Source organism: Pelobates fuscus, chromosome 12, assembly GCF_036172605.1.
Source record: "Pelobates fuscus isolate aPelFus1 chromosome 12, aPelFus1.pri, whole genome shotgun sequence".
NCBI lineage: Eukaryota > Metazoa > Chordata > Amphibia > Anura > Pelobatidae > Pelobates > Pelobates fuscus.
Window position 1 is genome coordinate 22,188,536 of NC_086328.1, and position 25,819 is coordinate 22,214,354.

Consider the following 25,819-nt stretch of genomic DNA (forward strand, 5'->3'; position numbering starts at 1 on the left):
AACTGCAGTGGTTATTGTACTTTTAGTGTCCCTTTTAAAGAAAACAAATACCGTTTGTACCATTAACTCCGCTAAGCAGAATATAAATCAGCACAACACATATAAGCAAGCTATAGAATTTATTAGATCTATATAAAACAAATTTCCCAAGTGAAAACGGAAATGTAATTACACATTAAGGCCATTAACATTTTTAGCCTGCAGTTGAATTAAAGAATCTTAGCGATGACAAGTCTCAACTTAATAGAATTACTTTCACTAGAGATGAATCTCCTGCAATAGCACTGCTTCCTGTAGACATTCATTTATACAATTAGGTGCTGGTAATAGTTGGTTCTGTTTAAGCGCCATTATATTACAAGATATATATAATCAGCAAACGCTAACAGGATTATTCACTAAAGTGGGAATTCAAAGTGAATTCAAAGTAAATTTCAAATTCAAGGCCAAAGAAGCTGAACTGGAAGCATAGCGGAACTATCGCATTTTTCTGATTTGGCTACATTTGAAATTCACAGTTTAGAGATGAACCCTTTAAGAGTTTAAGAAGTGCAATATGAAAAGGTCCAGAAAATATCAATCCTTCTTAAAAGAACACTCCAAGCACCATAACCACTAATGTGCTGTAGTGGTTATGGTGCCAGGAGTGCCTTAGCACCCCCCATTGTAAGCAGTCAAACAGTCTTAAAATGATTTGTCTATTCTTTCTGAAGCCCTCTTTCCAGAATGAAATTTGCCTGTGTGAATTCGCCGGAATGAAATCCGCCTGTTTGAATTTGTCTGTTTGAATTCGCCAGAATGCAATTTGCCAGAAAATTTAGAATTTTGACCCGAATGTAATGCGCTATCAAATCTAAAGCCCATTAAAAATTTTAAAACGTTATTTTCCAAAAAGGTGCGCATTAGATTCAAGTAAATACGGTATGTGTATATATATATATATATATATATATATATATATATATATATATATATATATATATATATATATATATATATATATAATATAAATAAAATATCAAATATCAAAACAATACCGGCACTCATGGGTTTCTTTCATCCAATTTATTGTAGGTTAGTTCTGCTAGCAGTTCTAGCAGAACTAACCTACAATAAATTGGATGAAAGAAACCCATGAGTGCCGGTATTTTTTTGGATTTGGCACCTGATACTGTTTACTTGAGTAGGAGTGCAAGAGGCTCAAATTTGTCTATATATATATATACACTGAACAAAATTATAAATGCAACACTTTTGTTTTTGTCCCCATTTTTCATGAGCTGAACTATGTCTAAATCTGTGTTAGTGAGCACTTCTCCAGGTGTGGCATATCAAGATTATTGCACAGGTGTGTCTTAGGCTGGCCACAAGAAAAGGCCACTCTAAAATGTGCAGTTTTACTGTATTGGTGGGTCCGGGGGGGGTCCTGCAGTCAGGTCGAAACCTCGATGAGGACAACGAGCATGCAGATGAGCTTCCCTGAGACGTTTCTGACAGTTTGTGCAGAAATTCTTTGGTTATCCAAACTGATTGTTGCAGCAGCTGTCCGGGTGGCTGGTCTCAGACGATCTTGGAGATGAAGATGCTGGATGTGGAGGTCCTGGGCTGGTGTGGTTACACGTGGTCTGCGGTGAGGCCGGTTGGATGTACTGTCAAATTCTCTGAAACGCCTTTGGAGACAGCTTATGGTAGAGAACTAAACATCCAATTCACGGGCAACAGCTCTGGTGGACATTCCTGCAGTCAGCATGCCAACTGCACGCTCCCTCAAACCTTGGAACATCTGTGGCATTGTGCTGTGTGATAAAACTGCACATTTTAGAGTGGCCTTTTATTGTGTGCCCTTATAGTGTCTGCGTAACCAGCAATAAACTGACATTGTTTTTAACTACACCTTACTGTGCGCTTCTTATTCCTGCTTCCAGAGGCCTCGTCCCATTGTTCATTCTCCATATCCCTCTCCTTGCTGATCAGATGTACATTGAGAGTGCCTGGGTAGAAATTCCTCACAACAGATATATATATAATATATATTTATTTTAAATTTAGTCTTCATTGTGAAAATAAACAGACCTATACACAAGGTGGCAGGAAAGGCGTTAAGGTTTTCCTTACCCAATGATTTGGTCCATATTTTGAAGCATTGAATAAGTATCCCAGTATCCCAGATTATAAAAACACTTAAAATGCAAATAAATAGGAAAAAGACGTACGAATAAAAATCGATATAAAGGAATGGAATGTGGCTCTTCAATCTGTCTACTCCACAGCCCACTGTTTAAACATTATGGAAGCTCATTATAAGTTGGTAAATCGGTGGAATATGACACCCGCTAGGATATGTAAGTTTTCAAACTCTGATAACCAGGGATGTTGGAGGTGTGGAGCAGAGGAAGCGGATGAAATGCATAGATGGTGGAATTGTATACCGATAAGGAGAGCCTGGGATCGATTTCTAGTAGAAATTAGTAGACTTCTGGGTATCACACATAATTAGCGACCTGAGATATTATTGTTACATTTAAAATGACCGCAATTAACTAAAGACAAGAAATACTTTTTGATTCATGCACTGGTTGCTTTTAAGATATCCATCGCTAGAAACTGGGAAAAGACAACAATAGATACATGGCAGCAAATTAAGGAAGCTATTAGAACTCAATGGACAATGGAAAGAGGCATAGCCTCTAACTTATGCATTAGTACGCAGACATGTGAAATTTGGGATAAATGGATTAAGATCCTTGAAAGACCCTCCTTGGAATGAGAGATTAAACTCATGTAATGCTACGCACAATTGTGAATTGTAATAATGGAAATTGTATATCTTGATTCAGGGCAATATTTAAACCCACAAACTTGTTGTATGGAAATAGAAGAGACAAATATATGTTTGTATGTTTATATGTTGTTGGTATGGTCAACAGGCATAGATGATATTTGTATAATCATTTTTGCATGTGTCCTTTCATGTCTTTTATACGTGGTTTTTTTTTTTGTATTAAAAAATGGAAAAAACTAATAAATTATGTTTAAAAAAAAAAGAAAAAAGAATAAGTATCCCAGTAAAGAGCTGCTTGAGTACACGAAAGAGCAAACATTGAACTGATTTCAGTCTGTGTTTCTCAATCAGAAAAAAAGAGTGTAGGCCAAACACAGGACAAGAACTGCTTTTCCCAAGAGCTGACGCTCTGCTGTGTTATAATCGTAGCCATAGCTTGTGCGACAATCACTCTTTATCTTTTCATATTCAATGGCGGCGTCGGTGGCAGGAGATGAACTCATACTATTCTTCACCTACAAAGGAAAACAGAGTGTTAGGTGGGAGTAATTCCAAGTTAAAGACCTACCTCGATTTAAAACTTTACCTTTTCCACTTCCCGAAATACACGCAGCAAATTCTGGGCAAGAGCTTTGTGAAGCTCATCGTGGGTCCAGTTTCTTTTTAATAGTTCAGCCACTAGATCTGGGTATTTGGAGACATCTTCTAAGCCTTCTGGAACCCTGTTGACAAGAGACCAGCATCAAACCAGGAGAACGATGGACAAACAAAGTACAGCACATTGACTGATAAAATATAGTCTTTTTGTTGTCTGGTCTTAGCCTCAGCTTCTTGCCATCTGAACCTTGACCCTGCAGTTCATACTCTTTGCTACCCACCAAGTTCCAAATTACAGTTAAAGGGATACTGTAGGCATCAAAACAACTGAAGCTTTAAGAAGCAGTTTTGGTCTATAGATCATGCCCCTGCAGTCTCACTGCTCGATTATCTAATACTTAGGAGTTAAATCACTTGTGTTTCTGTTTATACAGCCCTAGCCACACCTCCCCCTGGCTGTGAGCGACGCAACCTACTTGAAAAAAAGATTTTATTTTCAATCAGAAGTTAACTTGTTTTAGAAGTTTTTTCTTTCTCCTGCTCTGTACATTAAACTTTAATCACACACAGGATGCTCTTGCAGGATCTAGAAGGCAGGAGATAAAATATTCTAAATTAAGCAGAATGCACAATACAGGAACCTAAAATATCTAGGTTACTTTTCAGGAAGTGTTTAGGGAGGGAGGTGCAGGGAGGTGTGACTAGAGTTGCATAAACAAAGTGATTTAACTCCTAAATGGCAAAGAATTGAGCAGTGAGACTGCATGGGCATGATCTATACACCAAAACAGCTACATTAAGATAAACCTGTGCCATAGTGTCCCTTTAATGGAATACATAGCATTCGAAATACAACCATGTATCCCTAACGCTCTAGTATCCTAGTTCCTAGTTAACATGTAAACAAAATTATGAAAAGGTTTTATTTACCTTTTTTCCAGAGCGGAGACTCACTTGATGCTCCTTCTTCTGTGCCGTTATTTTGGAGGCATCACTTGCTGTCTTCTAACCCAATCCAATACTCCTCATACAGAAGCATTGGGGAGGCGGTTGCGTCCAGTCAAATGCTCCTGACAGGGAAGTATTGAATTCAAGGATTCCCGATCAGCCACATTTGATGACATTTGAAGTTCTCATGGAAGTCGAATGTCACATGACTGAGTAAAACTCGGTCATAGCAGTGCAAGCGTCTCTAGTGGCTGTCAGGAGGTTTAACCCTTAAATGAAGACACTGCCATAACTACTAAATGCTCATGCTTTACATTGCTGGTTCAAAGGACACGGTCACTGCACCCAGACCACTTCATTGAGAGGACGTGATCTGTGTGCGTTTTGTGTCCCTTTAAACAATCAAGCTTAATAATCATAACATCAATGTCAATGTGTATCTTAAATGATTCTAGGAGTTGAGACACAGCCACTTCCCTGCAGCTGTTGCTGATGACGGCTGCAGGGATTGACACTTATGCTTTGCCTAAGTCAAGAAAAGTTAGGCGGAGGAGAAATACAAAGACAAATATGGTCCAACAAAGTCATAATGAGTATTTCATAAAGATTTTAACTTTATGAAATGCTCATTTTTCAGAGGGGGGGACGGGATGGGGGGGTTTCTATTAGAAACCTCTCTTCTAACTTCTCCGAGAATGCCATGTTTTTAATTCGCCTTTTTTGGCATCAAATTTTAAAATCACTTTGCATACCTGACAATACACACTTAACTGAATAACCCTGTTTGTTTCTGTCTATTTCAGGAAACAAAGACATTCAGAAATGAGGCATTTCTACAACAGGCTGTATTTTACGTTTTACCTGGGAACACCATCATAGTCTCCCCCAAAGCCAACTGACTCAATACCGGCAACCTTCTTAATGTAGTCAAAGTGGTCTGTGAACGGAGAGCAGCATTCAGATGTGCAAACAGAGACACAAAACATAACCAGGTAGCAGGCACTGGGAGAATTAATCAGGGATCATCTGGAGAGGGATTAAGATTAGGGACGGAGATCCCAAGAAGTGGTACGCTGATCAATGAGCAAATTAAACATGACAAGCAGCCCAACAGAAGCAGACTAGACTAACCGACTAGCCTATCTGTTTCTTAAAGGACCACTCTAGGCACCCAGACGACTTCAGCTTAATGAAGTGGTCTGGGTGCCAGGTACCTCTAGGATTAACCCTTTTTTTTTATAAACATAGCAGTTTCAGAGAAACTGCTATGTTTATAATGAGGGTTAATCCAGCCTCCAAATCCTCTAGTGGCTGTCTCATTGACAGCCGCTAGAGGCGCTTGCGTGCTTCTCACTGTGAAAATCACAGTGAGAGCACGCAAGCGTCCATAGGAAAGCATTGTAAATGCTTTCCTATGCGACCGGCTGAATGCGAGCGCGGCTCCTGCCGCGCATGCGCATTCAGCCGATGACGTCTCGATCAAGATGGAGAGGAGGAGGAAAGCTCCCCGCCCGGCGCTGGAAAAAGAGGTAAGTTTAACCCCTTCCTCTCTCCAGAGCCCGGCGGGAGGGGGTCCCTGAGGGTGGGGGCACCCTCAGGGTACTCTAGTGCCAGGAAAACGAGTATGTTTTCCTGGCACTAGAGTGGTCCTTTAAACTATGAGACTACACTCAGGGTTCTGTACTGTAGGCTATACAATGTACTAGTGTGGGGGGGGGGGGAGGCGAGGGGACATACCACAGGGCCAGTGATCAGCACACTGCTAGGGAATATAAGGGAACATTAACTAATTTTAGTGGAAAGTGTCTGTTGGAATTGGATAAAAATGAGGTGAGTAATTAGAAACTGACGGGCCAGGGTGCAAGAATTAATGAAGGGCCCCCTCCTTGCCCCAAGTGTTGTGTGTATGTAGGTGGGAGTGGCTGGGTGTGATGTGTGTGGGGTTTGGTTGAGTGGGATGTGTGAGATTGGCTGACTGTGATTAGTCTGTGGGTTTGGCTGAGTGTGATGTGTGTGCATGGGGTTTAGTTGAGTTGGATGTATACAAGATTGGCTGAACGTGATTAGTCTGTGGGTTTGGCTGGGAGTGATATGTGTGTGGGGTTTGGCTGAGTGGGATGTGTGTGAGTGACTGCATGTGATATGTGTGTGGGGTTTGGCTGAGTGGGATGTGTGTGAGTGACTGCATGTGATATGTGTGTGGGGTTTGGCTGAGTGGGATGTGTGTGAGATTGTGGGATGTGTGGTGTTGTCTGTGGGAGGGTGTGTGTGGGGACCGGGAACCTGTGGGAGGATGTGTTGGAAGTTTTCCCTTATATTTTATTCTACTTATTTAATTAAATACAAAAAACTAAAATGTTACTAGCTCCTGCTTATCTTTTTCCCGAGAGGGCATATAATCAATTAATCCCTGTTGGTCACTCCTGAACTCCTATACTCTACCTGGTGGTCCAGGGAGTATGTGGTCTGTGCTAGTGCAGACCGGAGTAAATGCTCTTCTGGTCAGCGTGTTGCTATGGTAAACAAGCATCATACTGTCTAATTTACAGAGTGACGGGAGTCGGGACTGCAACAAGGGTGCATTTAAAGTGGTCTGCACCCATTTCTAATATTGTTTTTCTTTTCTATTAGCATAGTATTGTTTAGTATTTTCTATTATATATTCTCTTATCATAGTATTGTATATCTAACTTACCTGCCACATCAGAAATATTTGCAGAGTTACTGCAGGTGACATAATTATTATAGAAGTTAACCATCACCAGGCCATTTTTCTCTTTCTGTTTGTAAAAAAAAAAGCAAAAAAAAAAAACTGTTTTAACTGGTTTTTTTTTTATAGCATCCAGGAATAATCTAATTAAATAGGTCCAATCTATCTGCATTCTTTCTCTATCAATAATTGTAATTGTAATACATAATTGTAATATATAAGGTCATCAAAAGAGGCATAGGTGTGATTTACATAAGAAAAATAGAGCAATCCGTTTATATTTTTATTTTATGGCCCTTGCTACACTAAAGTGTCAATTGTTAGGACCTGAAACTAAATTAAAAATGTTAGGCTAAAATAGTTGGACCAAAAGCATAGATAACATTGTAATTTTTTCCAGTTCTGCTACTTTGGCCTCAAATGTGACATTTTCAAGAATAGACATATACTAGTAAATAAGCTTGAGATCGATGTATTCACTAAGCAGTTTTTAAGATGAGTTGCCTAGAGTTGTCCAAATAGCTCAGTAGACATTAGGCCATCACAACTCATTACACACAAACTAGTCCATACCCCTTTCCCCTGTCTTTCATCCTTAATTCACATGGCTATACTCAGATCTGTGCCTTGGTAAAAATAAAGGAAAAAATGAATTCCTAATATCCCCGATCTTCAGTACTCACCACTATCTGAAGAACCTCATCGGGGACGTTGCGGGCATGCTTACATACGCTGTAAGCAGACGAGTGGCTGAAGATCACAGGGGCTTTAGAGATCTCTAGAGCATCTCTCATCGTTTTCACTGAGACGTGGGCTAAATCAATGATCATCCCTAAGCGGTTCATCTCTAAGATCACTTTCTGTAGGGGGTATGATAATTATGAAAGGGAAAACTGTTATTATTTTTATTATGTGATAGGATAATTATATCTAAGCACCCCGCCATCTTGTCATCACCAGCCATTTTGTTATAAGGTGCTCTGTTGTACTCAGACGCCATATTGTACTCAAAGTCTATATTGTTGATTACTGCTTTAAACAAGATAATTTTTCCTAAAACAATCTATACATATATCTTATACTAACTCACTGGTAGCAGTGACATTTCACACATATCGTATCTAGACAATGTTTCCTGTTCAGCTGGGACTTTAGTGAACTAACAACATTGCAAATTTAGAACATGGTCAAATGGACCCTCGTGTGCAATTCCATTGTTCCTTTTGCACCTTAAATCAATTGTGGTGTATGGCTTAAGGTAACTTGCGCATAGTCGCCTTTATCGGCATGTTCAGTTAACCTTAGTCCCCAATCCCCACTAAAACACAGACTACAAGTTAACTTTGGAAAATATTTGTCCACAGCTTTATTCAAACATAAGATATGCATAAACACATAGGGTCATTGCCAACGCCTAACACACATTACTTAAACGCCCCTCACCCACCGAATGTAATTAATCCTGGCAATGACCCCCACATATATAAACCACAATGTAACAATAATAATAAATATATAACACATAACACACCAGCCAAGTGGCACGATTGCCAATATAAAGAAACTGAGCTCGAACCTACCAAACAACTGTAACCCCCGTGAGTATTTTCACACTCAACCTAACCCTGCACTTTATTCACTCACTCTACCCCGCCAACCTATCTAATCCCGCCACTGGGACCAAACAGGAAATACCGGAAATACCACAAGTAGTACAAAGGGAGGGAGGGACAACTACAGGTAAGTGTAGACTAATTAAAATGCCCACTACCTAAGATAGACAATATATATACCAACCCCTAAGACCACCCCTATTAACCCACTAGCCAATTAAATCAATTGCTTCTTATGCCTGCCTCCTAGCTCTGTCAAGGTCCATTCCACTTGCTATGTTCGTTACTCCATGGACTACATGTTCTTAGCATTTATCCAGGATGTCTTATGATTCTGTGTACTGCAATACCATTATATAACTAATATGCTATGCCAATAAAGATTAGAGTTGATTTGAAACCTTACTATCTTGGTGTCATGTCAGTCAATTCTCGGAGCTCATAGTTGTGGTGTGCTGGTTGGACTTCCAAGTATGGACTGCAGCCGTTAAGATTCCCCAGGGAAGACATTTAGCCCTTATATTATTGTGTATTATTTCAAATAAATGATTACACCTACTATACGGAGTGTGTCATTTTGCAGTAAAGTAAGTAATGAAATATATATTTTTAGTGCATCTCTGAGCTTACATTTGCATTGGGGGAGTAACCATCTTGGGTCATAACCATCTATTATTTGCTAGTGTGTGTTCACAAATCCTAATGACATGTCCAAGCTTTAGGCATCTCAAATATCTGAGCTCGTTCCAGCCTTTCAAACTGAGCATGGTTTACAGTCATATGTGACAATGCTGACCAAAGAGGACTTATACGTGGTTATCCACACAAAACAAGGGTTAGCAGAGATCTTCTTAGATCACTGATACTAACTATGGCCTCTAGACTGCGCAAGAATCATGGGAACTGTAGTTCACACTCTACTAGGATTACCAATCAGTAACACAAAAATAATGATGCTTTAGTTAAAAGGTTACTCCAACCACCATGACCACTTCAGTGATGTGACCACTTCAGTGATGCGCATGTGCTCTTAGTCAGCGAAACGGACCAATCACAGACTTCTCTATGGGAAGCCTGGAAGCAAAATACATACATGTTTTCTTTGAGGGTATATCTCCTAAATTATAAACAAAAATACATTTTTAATGGAGTGTTCCTTTAAAGAACATAGGAGAGACAGCCTTTGGCCTTCCACATGATAAAAACTCTTGATCCTACCCTACCAAGGACTAAATAGAGCGAAGAAAGCTCATACAATTCAAAAAGCTAGCTGAGGATAATGGAAGTTATGATTCATCAAACACGGATTTCTTGTCTGATTTAATTTTAAACAGATTTGATTATTTTCACAATTCTCATATACTCTGTATCATAAGGTCTTGGTAGATCTCCGTGTATTTATATCTGAGCACTTACCTTCCCAAATTCAGATATACCATTGTTTTCGGCAGAGTCACGTCCTGAATCTACAAGCCAGTTGTCAACCCTGAGGAGCAGAAGAAAAGACTACTAGCAAGATACAGAAATATGACAAAGGGTGAATTTTAGTGGACCCCATAATACGTATTCACTTCTCAATAATACACCACAATGAACAGACAGTGTTAGTGACAGCCGCGCGGAGCGCTGTGAAGTTTATACCTGATGTCCTAGTTAACTACATAAAGGAAAAAATGAAAACAAAAAACAAATTATAGTGAAGTATATTAAAGTGTAACTGGGAAGTGTATCACTGAATTTGTTAAATACCCATTTCCTAGAGTTGTAATGGATCTGGTTCTAGATATAACATACCTTGAGTCTAGTGCTTTAAACGTTAGCACTCACCCTCTCCCCAATAGGAGAATCAATGGAACACCAGAAAATGAGTTATTCTATCAACACTAGATGTCCTTCTCCTATAATGTTTTGGCAGCCTCTCACATTGTGGAGATATCTGCTAGTAAGCATAATAATGCCAAAACTTCTGATCTCCTCCAACCAGCCATGATTATACTATTTAGATAGGCCCCCTTTACTGGCCAGGTTCTAGGCATTTTCTTAGGGTGCACTGTTACAGACCTCCCAAAAGCCCCAAATTTAGGGTCTCAAGGAACTGCACTTTAACAGTACCCTGCACATGTGTATCCCTGAGTTCAGTAGTGGATTTATTATATATATTAGGGGGTGAGGGGCTTTGTGGGTGTCAGGGGGTTGATAGATTATCTTGGACCAGGGGCAGACACCATCCATTGGCTACTTACAACACTGATATACCTCTCCCAAGGTGCCTAGAATTAATCTGTAGAAATCAGATACTTTAGTCAGTGATATTACAGACGTCGTAAATCTTAGATACCAAAATAGCCTTAACCCCTGCCCACACCTCCAGACGCACCCCGTAAAAAGCAAAGTGTCCCCCTTTAAAATGTAAACTGTTGAAAGCTATACCTCAGTAAGAATTACAAACAAAATCTATATATTAAAGTGAAACCACATGACCTTTGAAGAGGATAGAAAACTGGCAAAGAGAATAACTTTTTGAATAACTTTTTTAATTAAACAGTGTTGGATAAACAAAATAACAACAGGAAAAAAAATAATTTTTGAAAAGTTTAATGTTTAATCTACCAGGTCCTACGTGCTCAGTACTCCCCCTGAACCTCCCCTCCCATCCAAAAAAAAAACCAGTTTGAAGTGATTTCTAACTCTGCAACTAAATGTGAAAAAAAAAAACCTTGTTGACTCCAATATGTCAATCAAAGTCCTCCTATTTTTTGGAAACAAGCATATAGGACATCATTCAAAATAAACATCTGTCCTTCTTCCTTTCTTGGCTGGTGTTAACAGCAGTTACAGATTATTATTATGTTATTTATATAGCGCCATCAAATTCCGCAGCGCTTCATTTGTGGCCTCAATTCTTAAGGGAAATTGGTTATAACAATCCTCAAATTTGTCTCCATCACTTTGTATCCTGATCTGGCCAAAGTTTCTCAGACTGCTTGACTTTTATAAATGTTCTTCCACAAGTTAGCTGATGATGGGTCCACCACGTCTCACGAGCAGAAGAAACTCTCTTTATTTTGGTTTTCAATTTTTATTTTGGCAGGGCCTATCACACCTCTATTTTTTCTTTAGAGAAAGAAAAAAAAACATGATAAATTGAAATAGTGGCACCAATAAGGTTGTTATCTTTTTCCGTAGGCACATCACACTGCCACCAGTGCTTTTTGCATTCCTCCACTTCTTTATGATAATGGTGGTAGACTGATATATTGGCACCGGTTTGTTGGTTTCTTCTTTTGCATATGCTGGTGAAATTTTGGCCCGTGTGACTCACGCCATGGTCAGGGCTTTGAAGTATAGCAATGCGTTGATCATCTCATGCAGTAGTGTCTCCACCAGGTCTTTTTGTGGTCTAGATTTTAGTAGTGTCTCCAAAAGGTCTTTTTGTGGTCTAGATTTTAGTAGTGTCTCCAAAAGGTCTTTTTGTGGTCTAGATTTTAGTAGTGGCTCACTCAGGTGAATTGAGCAAGAATAGTCAGCTTTCCTGTAGCGACACTGGCCACCGCTCAGTGTCATCCTCTTGTTCCACTTCATCTCTGTCCCGTCCAGCAAGCCCCAGAAAAACATAATGTTAAACTGTGAAATTAAAGTCTTGATTGGGATCAATACATTTCCATCTTGGGTCGACCACCGCTCTTGCGTCAGGTTTATCCATTCTGCCTGTTGTTTTATCGGTAATGTTATCTCCTCGAGCAAGCCCCCCAGATAAACATAACATCAGACTTTGAAAACAAGGCCTTGATATTCGTGTTAGGATCAATTACTTCCAACATTGGGTCAATCATGGATCTTTTGGGGGATTTTCATGATTCCAGAGCAGGATTGCCCTGGGGTCTTGTCATGGATTTTATCTGGTTAAGGAACCTCCTGCTCAGACTTGTCTTTTAGTTTAATGTTTAATATAAAAGATCCCTCCTCTTCTAACCCATTGCTTAGTAACCATCCTCCCAGTGACTCATTGCTCACAATTTTGCAACTGGTTGTTGCTTTTCAAACTCACCTAAAGAAACTACTGCAGGCAGAAAGAGCACATGATACAGAAAATAGCAAGGGACAGTTGCAAAATAGTGAGCATAGAGGTCAGATTACCATCAGAAGGCCAGGGTATTTCTTTAAAAAATATCTTATAAATGAATTTAAAAAAATAAAATAATATGGTATATTATAACATGATTATGTTAAGATATTAGAACATGTTCATTTCCTTTATAATACCTCCCGAATGTCTCTCTTCAGTAAGGACACTAATTGGTCTTAATCAAATCCTAAAATCCTTGTCTATCTCACTAACCTTTTGGTGCAGCAAGATTTTTTTTGAAAATAAATGTATTTTATTTTTCATTAGTACATCGTAGTATCTCAATACAGGGTGAATTATGAGTGTTTAACTGTAAATAAAGACACCGTACTCATGAGTTTTATCATTTAATCAGCGATAAATGATTTTAGAAATTCTGATTTTTATATACAGTATATTGCTCTGAGGCAAAGGCAATTCATTAGAGATGTTTCCTTTTAGCTGAAAGAAGCAAGCTGAATTGTTAGTTTAGGAGTCACCTAAGAGGTTTTGCCTTGGCAAGTGAGCTTACACTTTAATGGCTATTTAAGTGATACTAAAAAAAAACATAAACCTCCAGTTATTTAAATGTACATAGGGATTTGGTATAATGCAGAGGTAACTCTTTTTTTTGGTTTCTGTTCTATGAATTTGGGCTAAAGAATTCAAAAGCCATTGTTGCTGCCCAAGAGTAGTGGGAGTTTAAAACTGCAATGTTTTACATTGCATTTTTAAGGGAACAGGGACACTGCACCTAGACCACTTCATTGGCTGATTATATTGTCCCTTTATAATTTTGAAATGCTATCCCTCTAGTTTTGTATGACTATGATCAGTGACTGGCTGCAGTTTAGCTTCCCAGCCCATGGGCTGTTTTCGTTTGATTTTACCAGGAACTCTGTATATCTAGGATGGTGATACTCTGTTTACCGAGCAAGAGGGCTGCTGGGCAATTGTTCTAGTCTAGTGTATCTGGATTGGCAAAGTAATGGGGACATTTCTAAATACACTGATCCATACAAAGTATTGATTTAATACTTAATGGCAGTGGTGATCACTGACAGGCTTATGGTAATGTCAGATCATGACGTGGCTCTGGAAGTTAACCAATTAACGGCACCCTGTGTATACACTGGCCTGTCAGGGACCATTATCCAATCCCCGCAGACATGCACTGACACCTGTAAGATGGTGCTTTACTATAAACATCAGTTTAATCCTCTTTTAAAACTGTATTTTTATTTTATTATTTATTTTTAGCACCACTTATGAACTCTATACATTGTGGTCACTCCCTATCGAGTCACTTCACTGAGCAGCAATAGTATTTTGTTTTGCCAACAGCACTATGTTACACAACGATTCTGTTTGCTGCCAGGCGTATCGTACAGAATATAGCAGAATATATGGTTATAAGCACAGCAAAAATGCTCATTAACCCCTTAAGGACCAAACTTCTGGAATAAAAGGGAATCATGACATGTCACACATGTCATGTGTCCTTAAGGGGTTAAAGGAACACTATAGTGTCAAGAATACAAATAGGAAAGCATTGGGAGGCTATTGCGCATGTGCGGCAAAATGGCACGCTGCACCAAGCAGCATCTCCTCATAGAGATGCATTGAATCAATGTATCTCTATTAGGATCATTCAGTGCCTCCATACAGAGCCTGGAGACGCTGAACGCCAGTACTGCTCTGTGTGCAACACTGACCCAGGAAGCGTCTGTCGTGGCTGTCTGAGAGACTGGTCCGGTGTTAATAGGCAGCAATGTATACAATGCCTTTTTTCTTAAAAGGCAGCATTTACATGAAAAGGCGTGTAGGAACAGGCTATAGACACCAGAACAACTACATTAAACCGTAGTGGTTCTAGTGACTATACTGTCCCTTTAAGAATAGGGTGGTTAAATGGTCAGTAGTTTGTGCTCTGTGCTCTGAGATCGCTTTGTTCTGTCTGAGAGACAGTATGATCTCTGTATGGCCCTGCCTCCTCAGACTGAACACAACGATCAGAGGTAATTGCAGAGGAAGAGAGAGAACGGTGATAAATGTCAGAATGTCAACTTTTATGTATCATACTTAGTAGGTAAAAATATACACACAACATTGAAGAAATACTCAAACCACCATCACCACTTCAGGGTTTTATTACACATTGAGAGGGGGACCTTCCTCACAGTGCCTAGTAGAGCATATTACACCAGAAAGGTCCCCTGTCAATAGGTGTATAGTAACCCTTGAAACACTCCCCTACACTCATACAGAGACCATGCACACAGAGGGTTAGTCACTACAGTGACAATTCAATGTGAATTTCTAGTGGAAGGCCAAAGTAGTTGAATTGAAAGCATAGCTGATTCAGAGAATTGTTCCAATTTGACTATTTTGACCTTAAATTTGAAATTCAATACTTACAACAGGGTTATTCAGTAAAGTGATAATTCCAAAGTTCAAATTCAAGGTCAAATTCAATAGCCAAAATTGAAACACTCTCTAAGTCAATTATGCTTCCAGTTTGACTACTCTGGCCTTAAAGGGACACTGTAGTCACCAGAACAACTACACCTGAATGTAGTTGTTATGGTGTCTACATCCTGCCCCTGCAGGCTTTTTGCTGTAAACACAGCCATTTCAGAAAAAAAGGCAGGGTTTACATTACTGCATAGTAACACATCCAGTGGTTGTCACTCAGATGGCCACAAGAGGTGCTTCCTGGGTGCAGCACTGACTTTCAGAGTCTCCACGCTTTGCATGGAGACGCTGAACATTCCCTATAGAGGTGCATTGATTCATTGCATCTCTATGAAGAGATGCTGATTGGCCAACACAGCGTTTTTCCGAAGCAATGGATTGGCTGAGATTGTCAATTTTGCTGATATCAGCCAAGAAGCGGACTCAATAATAATAATAAATTGGTATACCATTCAGATTATATAGATCTTACCACATTGTACAGAAACAGCAAGTATCTAGGACATTTGTTAAAAGATACTCATTATTACCAGACAGACATCACATTTAACATGGCATTGATAAGAGCAGTTCTGTTTATATTTGTTCCCTAAAATATTTACTGGGAAACATCTTGTACAAGGTTATTCGCCCAAACAAGTTAGTGATAACTAACTATTTGAATACTGTCTTTAAAAAAATATTATTTAAGAAGCTTTGAGCACTTAAACCAGAAAATGTATTCTAATTACAAAATGGTGGGTTGGCTATATGGTTGTATCCTATTATACTGCTACACAAACTCACTGCGACACAGTATACACATTCTGCTATACACACACTTACTCAGACATATGCACAATGTGCACAATTACTCAGACATATGCACTCAGACAATGCAACGACACACACAATGGCACACTCTATACACAGACAAATTATACACACTGACACAAACATACAGACACCGTATACACACCCTGCTGTACACATACACACATTATTTAATAAAGTGAATATTAAATGTAAAGAAACACTACTGGCACTGTAACTGCTTTATCACATTAAAGTGTTTATAGTGTCTGGAATCCCCTGGCATGTAGCCCATCCCTCTGAACTGCTTGGGCTAATGAGTAGCTCAGAGTGCCAGCTGACCGCTTGTCATATTTGTCCCCTTCTCAGCCCCTCTCTGTCATTGTCCCTTTTGTGTGCCATTCTCTCTTCCCCCATTGCGCGCCTGTTTTCCTTCAGTCATGTAGCATGGCCAAGCACACCTAGGTAGAGGGGCTTCTGTTTCCTGTACCTGGACTAACATGAAGCTGTTAGGTGCTCTCACCGAGCACTTCCACGGCTTGGTCCAATCGGCCACGCTACATGAAGTTACCGGCAGGAGGGGGAGCGCTGAGCCCAGATATTGCAATCCCGGGCTGGTGCACCCTAAGGCAGCTGCCTGTGATATTTTATGGTAGCGACGGCCCTGCTGACACACTACCTATATACACCTATGAATATCGATTTAGTGACAAGTTGTTTTTTTTACTGCAAGTGGTATGCCTTGGGGAGCAAGTGTAAGTTATACCACACTAGACAAAAAATGTATACCATTTCAGTGCCACAAGGAACAGCAGTGCTGTGCATTAATCTTCTCTCCACTAAAAGGACAAATAACACCAAATTAAAGTATTTATGGGATTCATTTAGGCCCCTTAAATATCCTGAGAAACCTCACCCGATATTGTGTTTTTTATACCCCATCTCCTGTAGATTGGAAGCTTGTTTGAGCAGGGTCCTCATTAACCTATTGTTCATTTAACATTTTATAATTATCTAATTTATTGTTAAATTACCCCCTTTTATAATATTGTAAAGCACTGTGGAATAAGTTGGCACTATTTAATTTACAATAATAAATAATTGGGTAGTAGGGTGGAGGGGGTACTTAAAATTGTGTGGGACCACTGCAATTATCAGGAGATGCCTAGCATCTTGAAAATGACTCCTATGCCTTCCGCAATCTCCTGGTTGGTGAGCTGTAGAGTGATGCAAAGTATAAGGCTAGGAGGTCCTCAAGCATCCTAGCACCTAAGATACCCATTCCCTCACACCTATTTAACTATTTGTGGACCAAAGAATGCCCTGTTGGTCCAGGAACCACCCTCCATTTAGCCGTTATGATCCACCCTGTGTATATGCCTGTTTATTGGCCCCACAATGCCCAATTTTCCCAATAACAATGTCATTACATGCTGGGTATCTCCAGCTAACCTAACACGGCTGGATTCAAATCTCAAACTTGACAAAACTGATACAGCCTATGGATCTTACCAGGGAGCATTGCAGCTGTGTGTAAGTGTCATATATCGCACCCCCAGCTTGTAGAAGGTACGCAGGGTTCCCAAACTGCTGTCGATCGAATGAGCACCTTCCACGCCTATCAGACTGGCAATTTTTCTGTCATGAAAGGCGTCCTCAATCCCTGAATGGAATAGAAAATGAATACAATCAGAGATACACGCAAGACAGACGTTTGCACGGACAGTATCCTTTACTTCACAACCATGGTAAAACCAGCCTGTGCCAGTCACTTAGTGCTCACTTTTACAGGATATTGTCTGCTGTCTTCAAGACACTTTGTTGCTATTCCTTTGTACCCCTTCCTTCATCTGAACTCCCCATTTCCAGTTCCCTGGTTCTAGACTGCTTGTTAATGTATCTCTTGATTGGTTATACCAGGGGTAGGCAACCTTCGGCTCTACAGATGTTTTGGACTACATCTCCCATAATGCTTTTACAGCCATATTGCTGGCAAAGCATCAAGGGAGATGTAGTCCACAACATCTGTAGAGCCGAAGGTTGCCTACCCCTGGGTTATACCAACTCTGACCCTGTGCCATCTAACCTGACCTTTGTGCTCTCCTTACTATATATTCTAGATTGTCCTGATCCGTCCAATTTGTTAGAGGCCTATATCCTGTTGTTGGCTATGAGGTCTACACTTTCGTCTCTCTTAGGCTCCTTCCCTTATTCTGGGCTTGCTTCCCCAAGGACTCTTGCTAAACAATCTGTTACTGCCTTGGTATTGCAGTATGAGGATGTAAATGTAGTGGGAACGCACAATCCCGTTGTAATTGGTGAGGGTACATGGAACCTCATACATGCCAATAACAGCGAAGTTAGCTAGTTAATAACTGGTGTCTCTCTGAAGATATCAATTAAGTTAAAACAATGGTAACCAAAATGTATTAGCTGGCCCCTCAGCACTGCTCCATAGCTGGACTACTATTAGCCTCCTACTCTCTCCAGTCTCACCAATCCATACATTTTATAACCTAGTGACAATGGTCTCCCATGGTCCAGTCTGTGTAGAATAGCTATAGACAACAAGTAGCTTGCCAGCTTGTAGTCATTCACGACTTTCGTCATGCTCCATAAACCTAGGCATCTTAGAGGATTATCACGATGAGAACCACCGATAACCTGCAAATCACATCCTTCAGTGACAATTGTCTTGTTTAGGCTACTTGTAGCTGCCCGTTTATCAAAAAATCCACTACTCTATTGCTCGCCCAGTCAGTGGTTCTTGCCTTTAGCACTGTCCGCAAAAACGAAAACGTCGGGATACTCTTCGCACATTCTGTGAACGACATCAATCTGTTCCAGTGTCCTTTTCACGGCATCTTTCCCCTGAGTGTCACATGGAACATAGGCTGCCCAGAACTGCGGGGTAAAAGAGGGGGGGGGTTTAATAAAACTTCGCCGAACAATTATACACATTTTATAAATCTTATGTCAAACCCTTCACCAAATCTGAAGGGACAATCCTATGTAATGCGATACAAGAAGAGAAACATTCAAAGGAACATTTATTTTATTTAAGCAACATATGGTGACAAAGGTTACTGAAGGAAAAATACTCCCACAAGCCGTGGATCTCGTGTAGGAAGGTGAAAGGGGCTCAAAGTGATGGAAGATAGTGCTAAAGAGTTGCTCCAAGCACCATGATCAGTTCAGTGAGTCCATGTTCATGGTGTTTGGTGTTTGTATGAAACACTGAACATACTAAGTTTTACTCTTTACTACCGGAGGTTTAACTCCACCCATGGTAGTGTCATTGGGGCGTCATTATCCTGCCTCGAAAAAGAGTTCTGGCTAGTTAATGCCAGTTCTGTGCCTTCTGGACATCTGTCTTCGCAACACATGGCAAGCTGGCGACATTCTTCCAATGACGACATGGCCCCCTTTCCATGTCTTCCCCAAACATCCCTCCTCGGGGGTGCTTGGAGGAGAGATATCAGAGCAGGAGGATTGGGTTGAGTGGAGAACTTGGCCATCACACTGAAACAGTTACGTTTATTCTTTACAATTGTGGAGGGGGGACCAGGTAATCAAAAACAGTGTTTTCTTTAAACAGTGTTTTGGTTGGAGTAACCATTTAACCTCACCAATTATCACACATAACAGTCTGCAGAGCTGTATCATTTACTGACTTACCTGTGCACCCACCCTTCCTTTTTGCAGTTTGGGAATGTTTGTGTGAGTGTCTTCCAGAGTGTTGAGATTCACCTTGCTGAGTTGGTTGTTAAACTTGCTTAGAAGCTGCCAGGGCAAATCATTGTGCCTGTGTAGGAGAAATGTGGGATACTATAACATTAAGCCTGTAATTAAGGTGTTCTGATTTGTATAAAGATGTGATTTATAGGGGTGTAGAGACTCTACCTTAATCCTGTGCTTCACCTATTATATAATCTTTATAATTACACTTAACTGGATCTTGTTTACCTTTTTTTTTTTTTAGATATAAAAATATCAAGTCAGATTTATTGTGTAATATCCATTTAACCTGATGTAAGCCTACATTTCACTTTTTTGGATTTCAAAATCTTTATCATTAACTCATGGGATGTCGTTCCTTATATTACAATCCAATCTCCAAATATGCCCAGCCATAGACTTTGTAGGGCCACTCTCCTAACACCCATGCACCTCATCATGTTTCCCATGCACCCAGACTGAGTCCCTTTATCACCAGCTGTAGCTTTGATATGATTTAATCCTTTAATATATATTATCACTGTCTTACTGTATTATAGCATCCGATTTACCCACTTACAATAAAATATCCCCAAAGGGGGACAAAGCCAAAAGTCTTTTAAACTGTTTGGGAAAAGGGTAACAAAACCGTTATATAGTGGTTTAAACTTCAACTTCGTGACAGGTGAAAAGAACGCCTGGTCCGTGGTCTACGTGATGGGAAAATGCAGGAAATGGAGGAGTTTTAAATTGATATAATAAGGGGCTTTTGTAAGCGCCGCCGCCAGACGTGTTTATTATTTTATGGTTTCGAAATCCTCTATGTCTTGATGAAAGCCATGGAAACAACACATTCTTTATACTTAGTTTTTTGTTTTTTTATCGGAAAATGTTTTCTTGAAAGACATTCTTAATGTAGAAAATGTGGAGGCCTCTGTTTAAATGTTGGTTTTAAAGATAATGTTTTTATCTCTGCTAATTAAAAAAACCCAGCTGTAACAGAAAGTTGCAGAGAGACTAGCCGGTTCGCCTCTTAGTCAGAGACTATGGGCCCATCTGTGATAAAATTCCCGCCAGCCCTAAATGGGTAAACCATTGAGTACAAACTGCAGACTGAACATTGGGACATGAAGGCTTAATCCCTGTTGACACCTGAATGGTTAATACGTGGGTTGATAGACTCTTGTGGATGAAAAATGTTCACATTTGGGAAGAGCACAATTTAAAAAGGAGTATTGTAATTGGAGTGGTGGGACTGAAACAGTTGATTATATTCTTGTATTATAGGTTAAAATAAAGGCCCACCATTTTTAAAGGACCACTAATGTCACCCAGACGACTTCATTGAGATGAAGTGGTCTGGGTGCAGTGGTCCTTTATTTTCAGCCCTTTGATGTAAATCATTATCATTTTGTATGATGGTTCAACACCTTTAAAGTGAACCTGTCAATAATAATTTAACCTGCAATTGCTCCCATATACATTGAATGCACCATATATCACAAAGATGCATGATGTATTCAATACAAAATATAAAGATTTACTCACTTTTCCTTCGTTCCAGCACCGGTTTCATTGTGTTACTCTTCATGTAATGCCCACCTCCTGGCCAGCGTGCCGGCGTCTGAACGGAGTGACATTACATCACTCCATTCCTATACTCCCTAGCCTAGGATGGAGAGCAGAGGGACCTCCTGTGGAAGGTCTTTTCTGCTCTTCTTTGTCAGTCAATGTCGGGGAACGCCAAGGCGCTAACTCACAGCTGGGAGAAAAAACTATTTTTAAATAGGTGTTTCTCCTAATCTATACATTTTTAAGCTAAACTGCTAGCATAATGCATAGATAGAATCTTATGCTTAATCTAATGAGCATAACGTGTTTGGGGCATGATATATCTCAATGTTGGTTTTTATCTGATTCAGCAAAAATCATATTTAAAAAAAGAAAAGAAAATGTATTTGCTTTGAACCAGTAGGATACAGAGATCACATAAGCTGGTCGAGTCCAGTTTAAATACCAGCACTATGTGTGTCTGCTGTTACTGTATCATTCCTTCTAGAAAGGTCTCCCTTGTGTCGGCTCTTTATGTTCCTCAAACCCCAGCCTGGTGTGCCTCCTGGAAGTCTTTCCCCAGACCCAGGCACCGAGTACACTGTAGGTTTACAGGTACAGTTCTGTTATTGTTTGCTGACAATCGTAATAATTTCATATTTTAGCACAATTTACTGTGTCAGAGCAGGAATAGTGTAACTTACTAACACAAGCAATTTCCTGCATGCTAAAATTAAAGGGATGTCCGGTATACAAAGTAATATAGAATCGTATCTTTTAATCCTGGCAACTATTTACCAACGAGATACGAAATGACACCCCTAGAGTCTGCAGAAAAATTCACAAAGCAAAGGTTGAGTGTTCACTTTTTCAAAAAGACTTGTTTAGAGTTCGTTTTTCTGTTCCCTGTCGCAGAACACCTGCCAAACTGCAACCTCTATGGAGCCTTGCTTCATTTGCTAAATAAACCACTGAGCCCAACAAGTGTACCATTAGCCTGGGCTATAGAAACTGTGCTTGTCTTGCCCAGAGTCCCTCCTGAATTATGCGTTGTAAAATTCCTTCCTTCCTGGGATTCCTGTTCTTGTCCTGTGTCCGCCATATTTTACTATTCTTTTTTTACCTCTGTTTACCAGAGCTTTGGGTTTCGTAACCAGGCTTCAGTACTCCACTGACTGCCCAAACCTTTGGATTTGCAATGATTTGACACTTCTCTACCTCCTACTGGATTATATACATTGAATTATCTTAATCCCCGATTATAGTTCAGTGCTAAGTACAACGCTTCAAGGATAAGCAAATGGTAAATCTCCAGCTGGCAAAGCATTGTTAGGGTTGCAAGAATGATGGGGATCTACCTTTTTTTCCATCATTGCGAAAGAGGGGCCCAAAAACAAATTCTTGCACCATGGCCCGCTATACTTTAGTTCTGCCACTGCATTGAATTATCTTAATCCCTGATCCTAGTCCTACTCCCTTCTCTGTATCCCACACTCCTTATAGTGACACATCTCTCAGGCAGGGGACAAAACTGTATTGTGTTCTATCCCTGCTACTTGCCCTAAGCATGGTACTCTGTGGGTCTGAGTTCAAGATCTTCAGTGGTTGTCTGTCTGTAGATACTGATATATTAATCCTGATTAACAAGAAAATAAATATAAATTCAGCCTAATGCGGTGATTTCATGTTGCGTGGCCATTGCTTGATAAATGGAACTGTTACCCTACAACTGGCTTGGCCAAAAGGAGGAACCCCAGCTGATGTCGAGATTTCATGGCAGTGATGCTTTCTGGTAGCGTGACTGTGGTAATGTCTGGTTCCAAGTTGGATACACTTACCCATCTATGACAAAAGAGTTGTTCATGACTTCTAGAGCTTCCTGTATTTCTTTGCAAACTATTATTTACTAATTTAGTGCTACCAGGCAATCTTGGGCAATTTGTTTGAGAAATTTACCAACTAACCGTATGTCTCTAAAATGGCTTTTTTGAGTTACTGTTTGACAGTTAGGCTGGTGTCACAATAATCAACATTTTATATATACAGGCTACTTGGCAATCTTGACTATTTGTGTTAGTTATTATCTATCGACCACTGAATATACTGTCCTCTTTATAATTCCAGAGGGTGTTCTTTGTTAATGACAAGTACAGGGCAAAGTTTTTTTTGTATGGATACGGGAGCCCTTGAAGGCACAATAGGATGAGATAGTTCATACCCTGCATATATTCCTCCTGTCCTGAACTCAACGACTTTCCCTCGTTACCAACCCCACAGGTTGGTAAAGTTAATAAATGACACCAAGACTGTATTTGTCTCTACATATCGAACAGCCTGTTAATAGTTAATGGAGAAATCTTCGCATCACACACTCCCTCATGATATCTGCGACGTTGTATCTACTGGAACATATACATCCTGATACTGCTGCCAACTGCATTTTTGTTAATTAGTGGGCAATATTTCATACTTATCCTTAAATACTATTATGATCAAGGATAGGGTATATACAATCTTATAATATTTTGATGCAGAAACTTGTTTGTTAATTGTGCAATTATCTGGATGGTCATTACGACTGCAATTGCAGATTTGACCCAACACTGGGAGCTATAACAAATATACCATTGCCGTTACAGTAGTATGACATAGTGACATCACTATCTATTCTGGGTAGTCACATTTTTTGCACTCTATACCCAGTATCATTATTTATACAGGCATCCTTTTTTGTTGCTAGTGTCAAGGAGTATATTACCCTTTGCACCATACTACTATAGACATAGAGGTCTGACCCCTTTTACCTATTTACTACCTATTTTGTATTTTTATGATAGTGTATTAAGGTGCTAGTCTATACCTCTTTGTGTGGGCTATTTTAGCCATTATATGTATGTATTTTTCATTTATTATTGTTTGTGTTTTAATTTTTCACTTATATATTGTACTATTTGTATTTTTGTGTGTGGTTTATCTTGTTTCTTTTTGTCCGATTGGACTTTTTAGCCTATTGATGAAATATTAGGTTTTAATACACATTATTTTTGCATTTTTCATCTGGTTCTAGTTATTTCCTCCATTCCTCTATTTTTATCTTATATCTCCACCGGGGTTATCCCCCAATAAGGAAGTGCTGTAACTTTTTGGCTCCATTTTTTTTTCTCTCTTTTTCCTACCTTCTTTTCATTAATAATCAGCAAATCCTGGCACCAGGAGCCCTACATATGTGTAAGTGGTTGTGGTGGCAGTCCTGGCACTGGGAGCCCTACATATGTGTGCGGGTAAATTCGTCTGAATGTACATTCGGAACGAAACAAATTGCACATGTCTACTGTGTTGTAGACTCTCACTGCTGGCTGTGTTCTGCTTGTGTGGACTGTGTGCAGGTAATGCTTTTGCTACGCTCTCCTCTATTGCTGCCCAGAAGCGTTTAAGAATTTCTTCCACAAGCACTCAATATATCAGGGATATGCAACCTTGTCGTTGGTCTCCATGCGTCCACTGTTGGCCCTGCACAGCTTGTACTGACATCCGCCATCTGTATCTGTGTGTCGGTGTATTCGGGTGTGTCAGTGTGTGTCTGTATATGTGTGTTTGTGTCAGTGTGTGTGTAACACAGTGTATATGTTTATACATCTCAGCATTCAAACTCTAACACTTCACACAAATACACCCCTGCATTCAAACGTCAACACTACATACACCCCTAGATTCAAAGGATAACACTACACACAAGTAAGCCACTGCTTTCAGATGACAACAGTACATAAAAACACACAACACAACACTACATACAAATACACCCATACATTCACACACACATACTCCATACAAAAACACGCTTACATTTTTGCTCAGTGCTAAGTACAACGCTTCAAGGATAAGCAAATGGTAAATCTCCAGCTGGCAAAGCATTGTTAGGGTTGCAAGAATGACGGGGCTCTACCTTTTTTCCATTATTGCTATAGGGGGGCCCAAAAACAAATTCTTGCATACTGATATATTAATCCTGATTAACAAGAAAATAAATATAAATTCAGCCAAATGCAGTGATTTCATGTTACGTGGCCATTGCTTGATAAATTGAACTATTACCCTACAACTGGCTTGGCCAAAAGGAGGAACCCCAGCTGATGTCGAGATTTCATGGCAATGGTGCTTTCTGTTAGCATGGCCGCGGTAATGTCTGATTCCAAGTTGGATACACTTACCCATCTATGACAAAAGAGTTGTTCATGACTTCTAGAGCTTCCTGTAGGTAATCATTTGCAGCCACCAGTACGATAGACTTACAAAGCAGGACAAGCAAAGCCCACATCATAGCCATTATCCTAACCAATGTTGCTTCTTTCCCCCACTAGGTCAGGATGATGTCTATTGCTGGATCTCTTAGCTGTAGGTTAATTCCTATGCAGTGACTCTTCCTAATGCCAGAGATGTATCGAAGATTGAAAAGTGACAACTAGGTGTTTTGACGCTTTTATATTATAGTTTTATCATGTTTTGGAGTTAATCAGTAACTTGATCAA

General features: G+C 39.8%; 1 protein-coding gene across 1 annotated transcript; it reads right to left on the minus strand.

Moving 5' to 3' along the window:
- Positions 1-2,161: 2,161 nt before the first annotated feature.
- DPEP1 (dipeptidase 1) lies at positions 2,162-25,617 on the minus strand. Its single transcript, XM_063437461.1, has 10 exons — positions 25,502-25,617; positions 19,701-19,827; positions 18,794-18,926; positions 17,535-17,685; positions 10,067-10,136; positions 7,721-7,897; positions 7,023-7,107; positions 5,189-5,264; positions 3,369-3,504; positions 2,162-3,297 (listed from the first exon to the last, which is right to left on the minus strand). The coding sequence occupies exons 1-10, from the start codon at positions 25,615-25,617 to the stop codon at positions 3,130-3,132; spliced, it is 1,239 nt and encodes a 412-aa protein (XP_063293531.1). The 3' UTR covers positions 2,162-3,129.
- Positions 25,618-25,819: the final 202 nt, after the last annotated feature.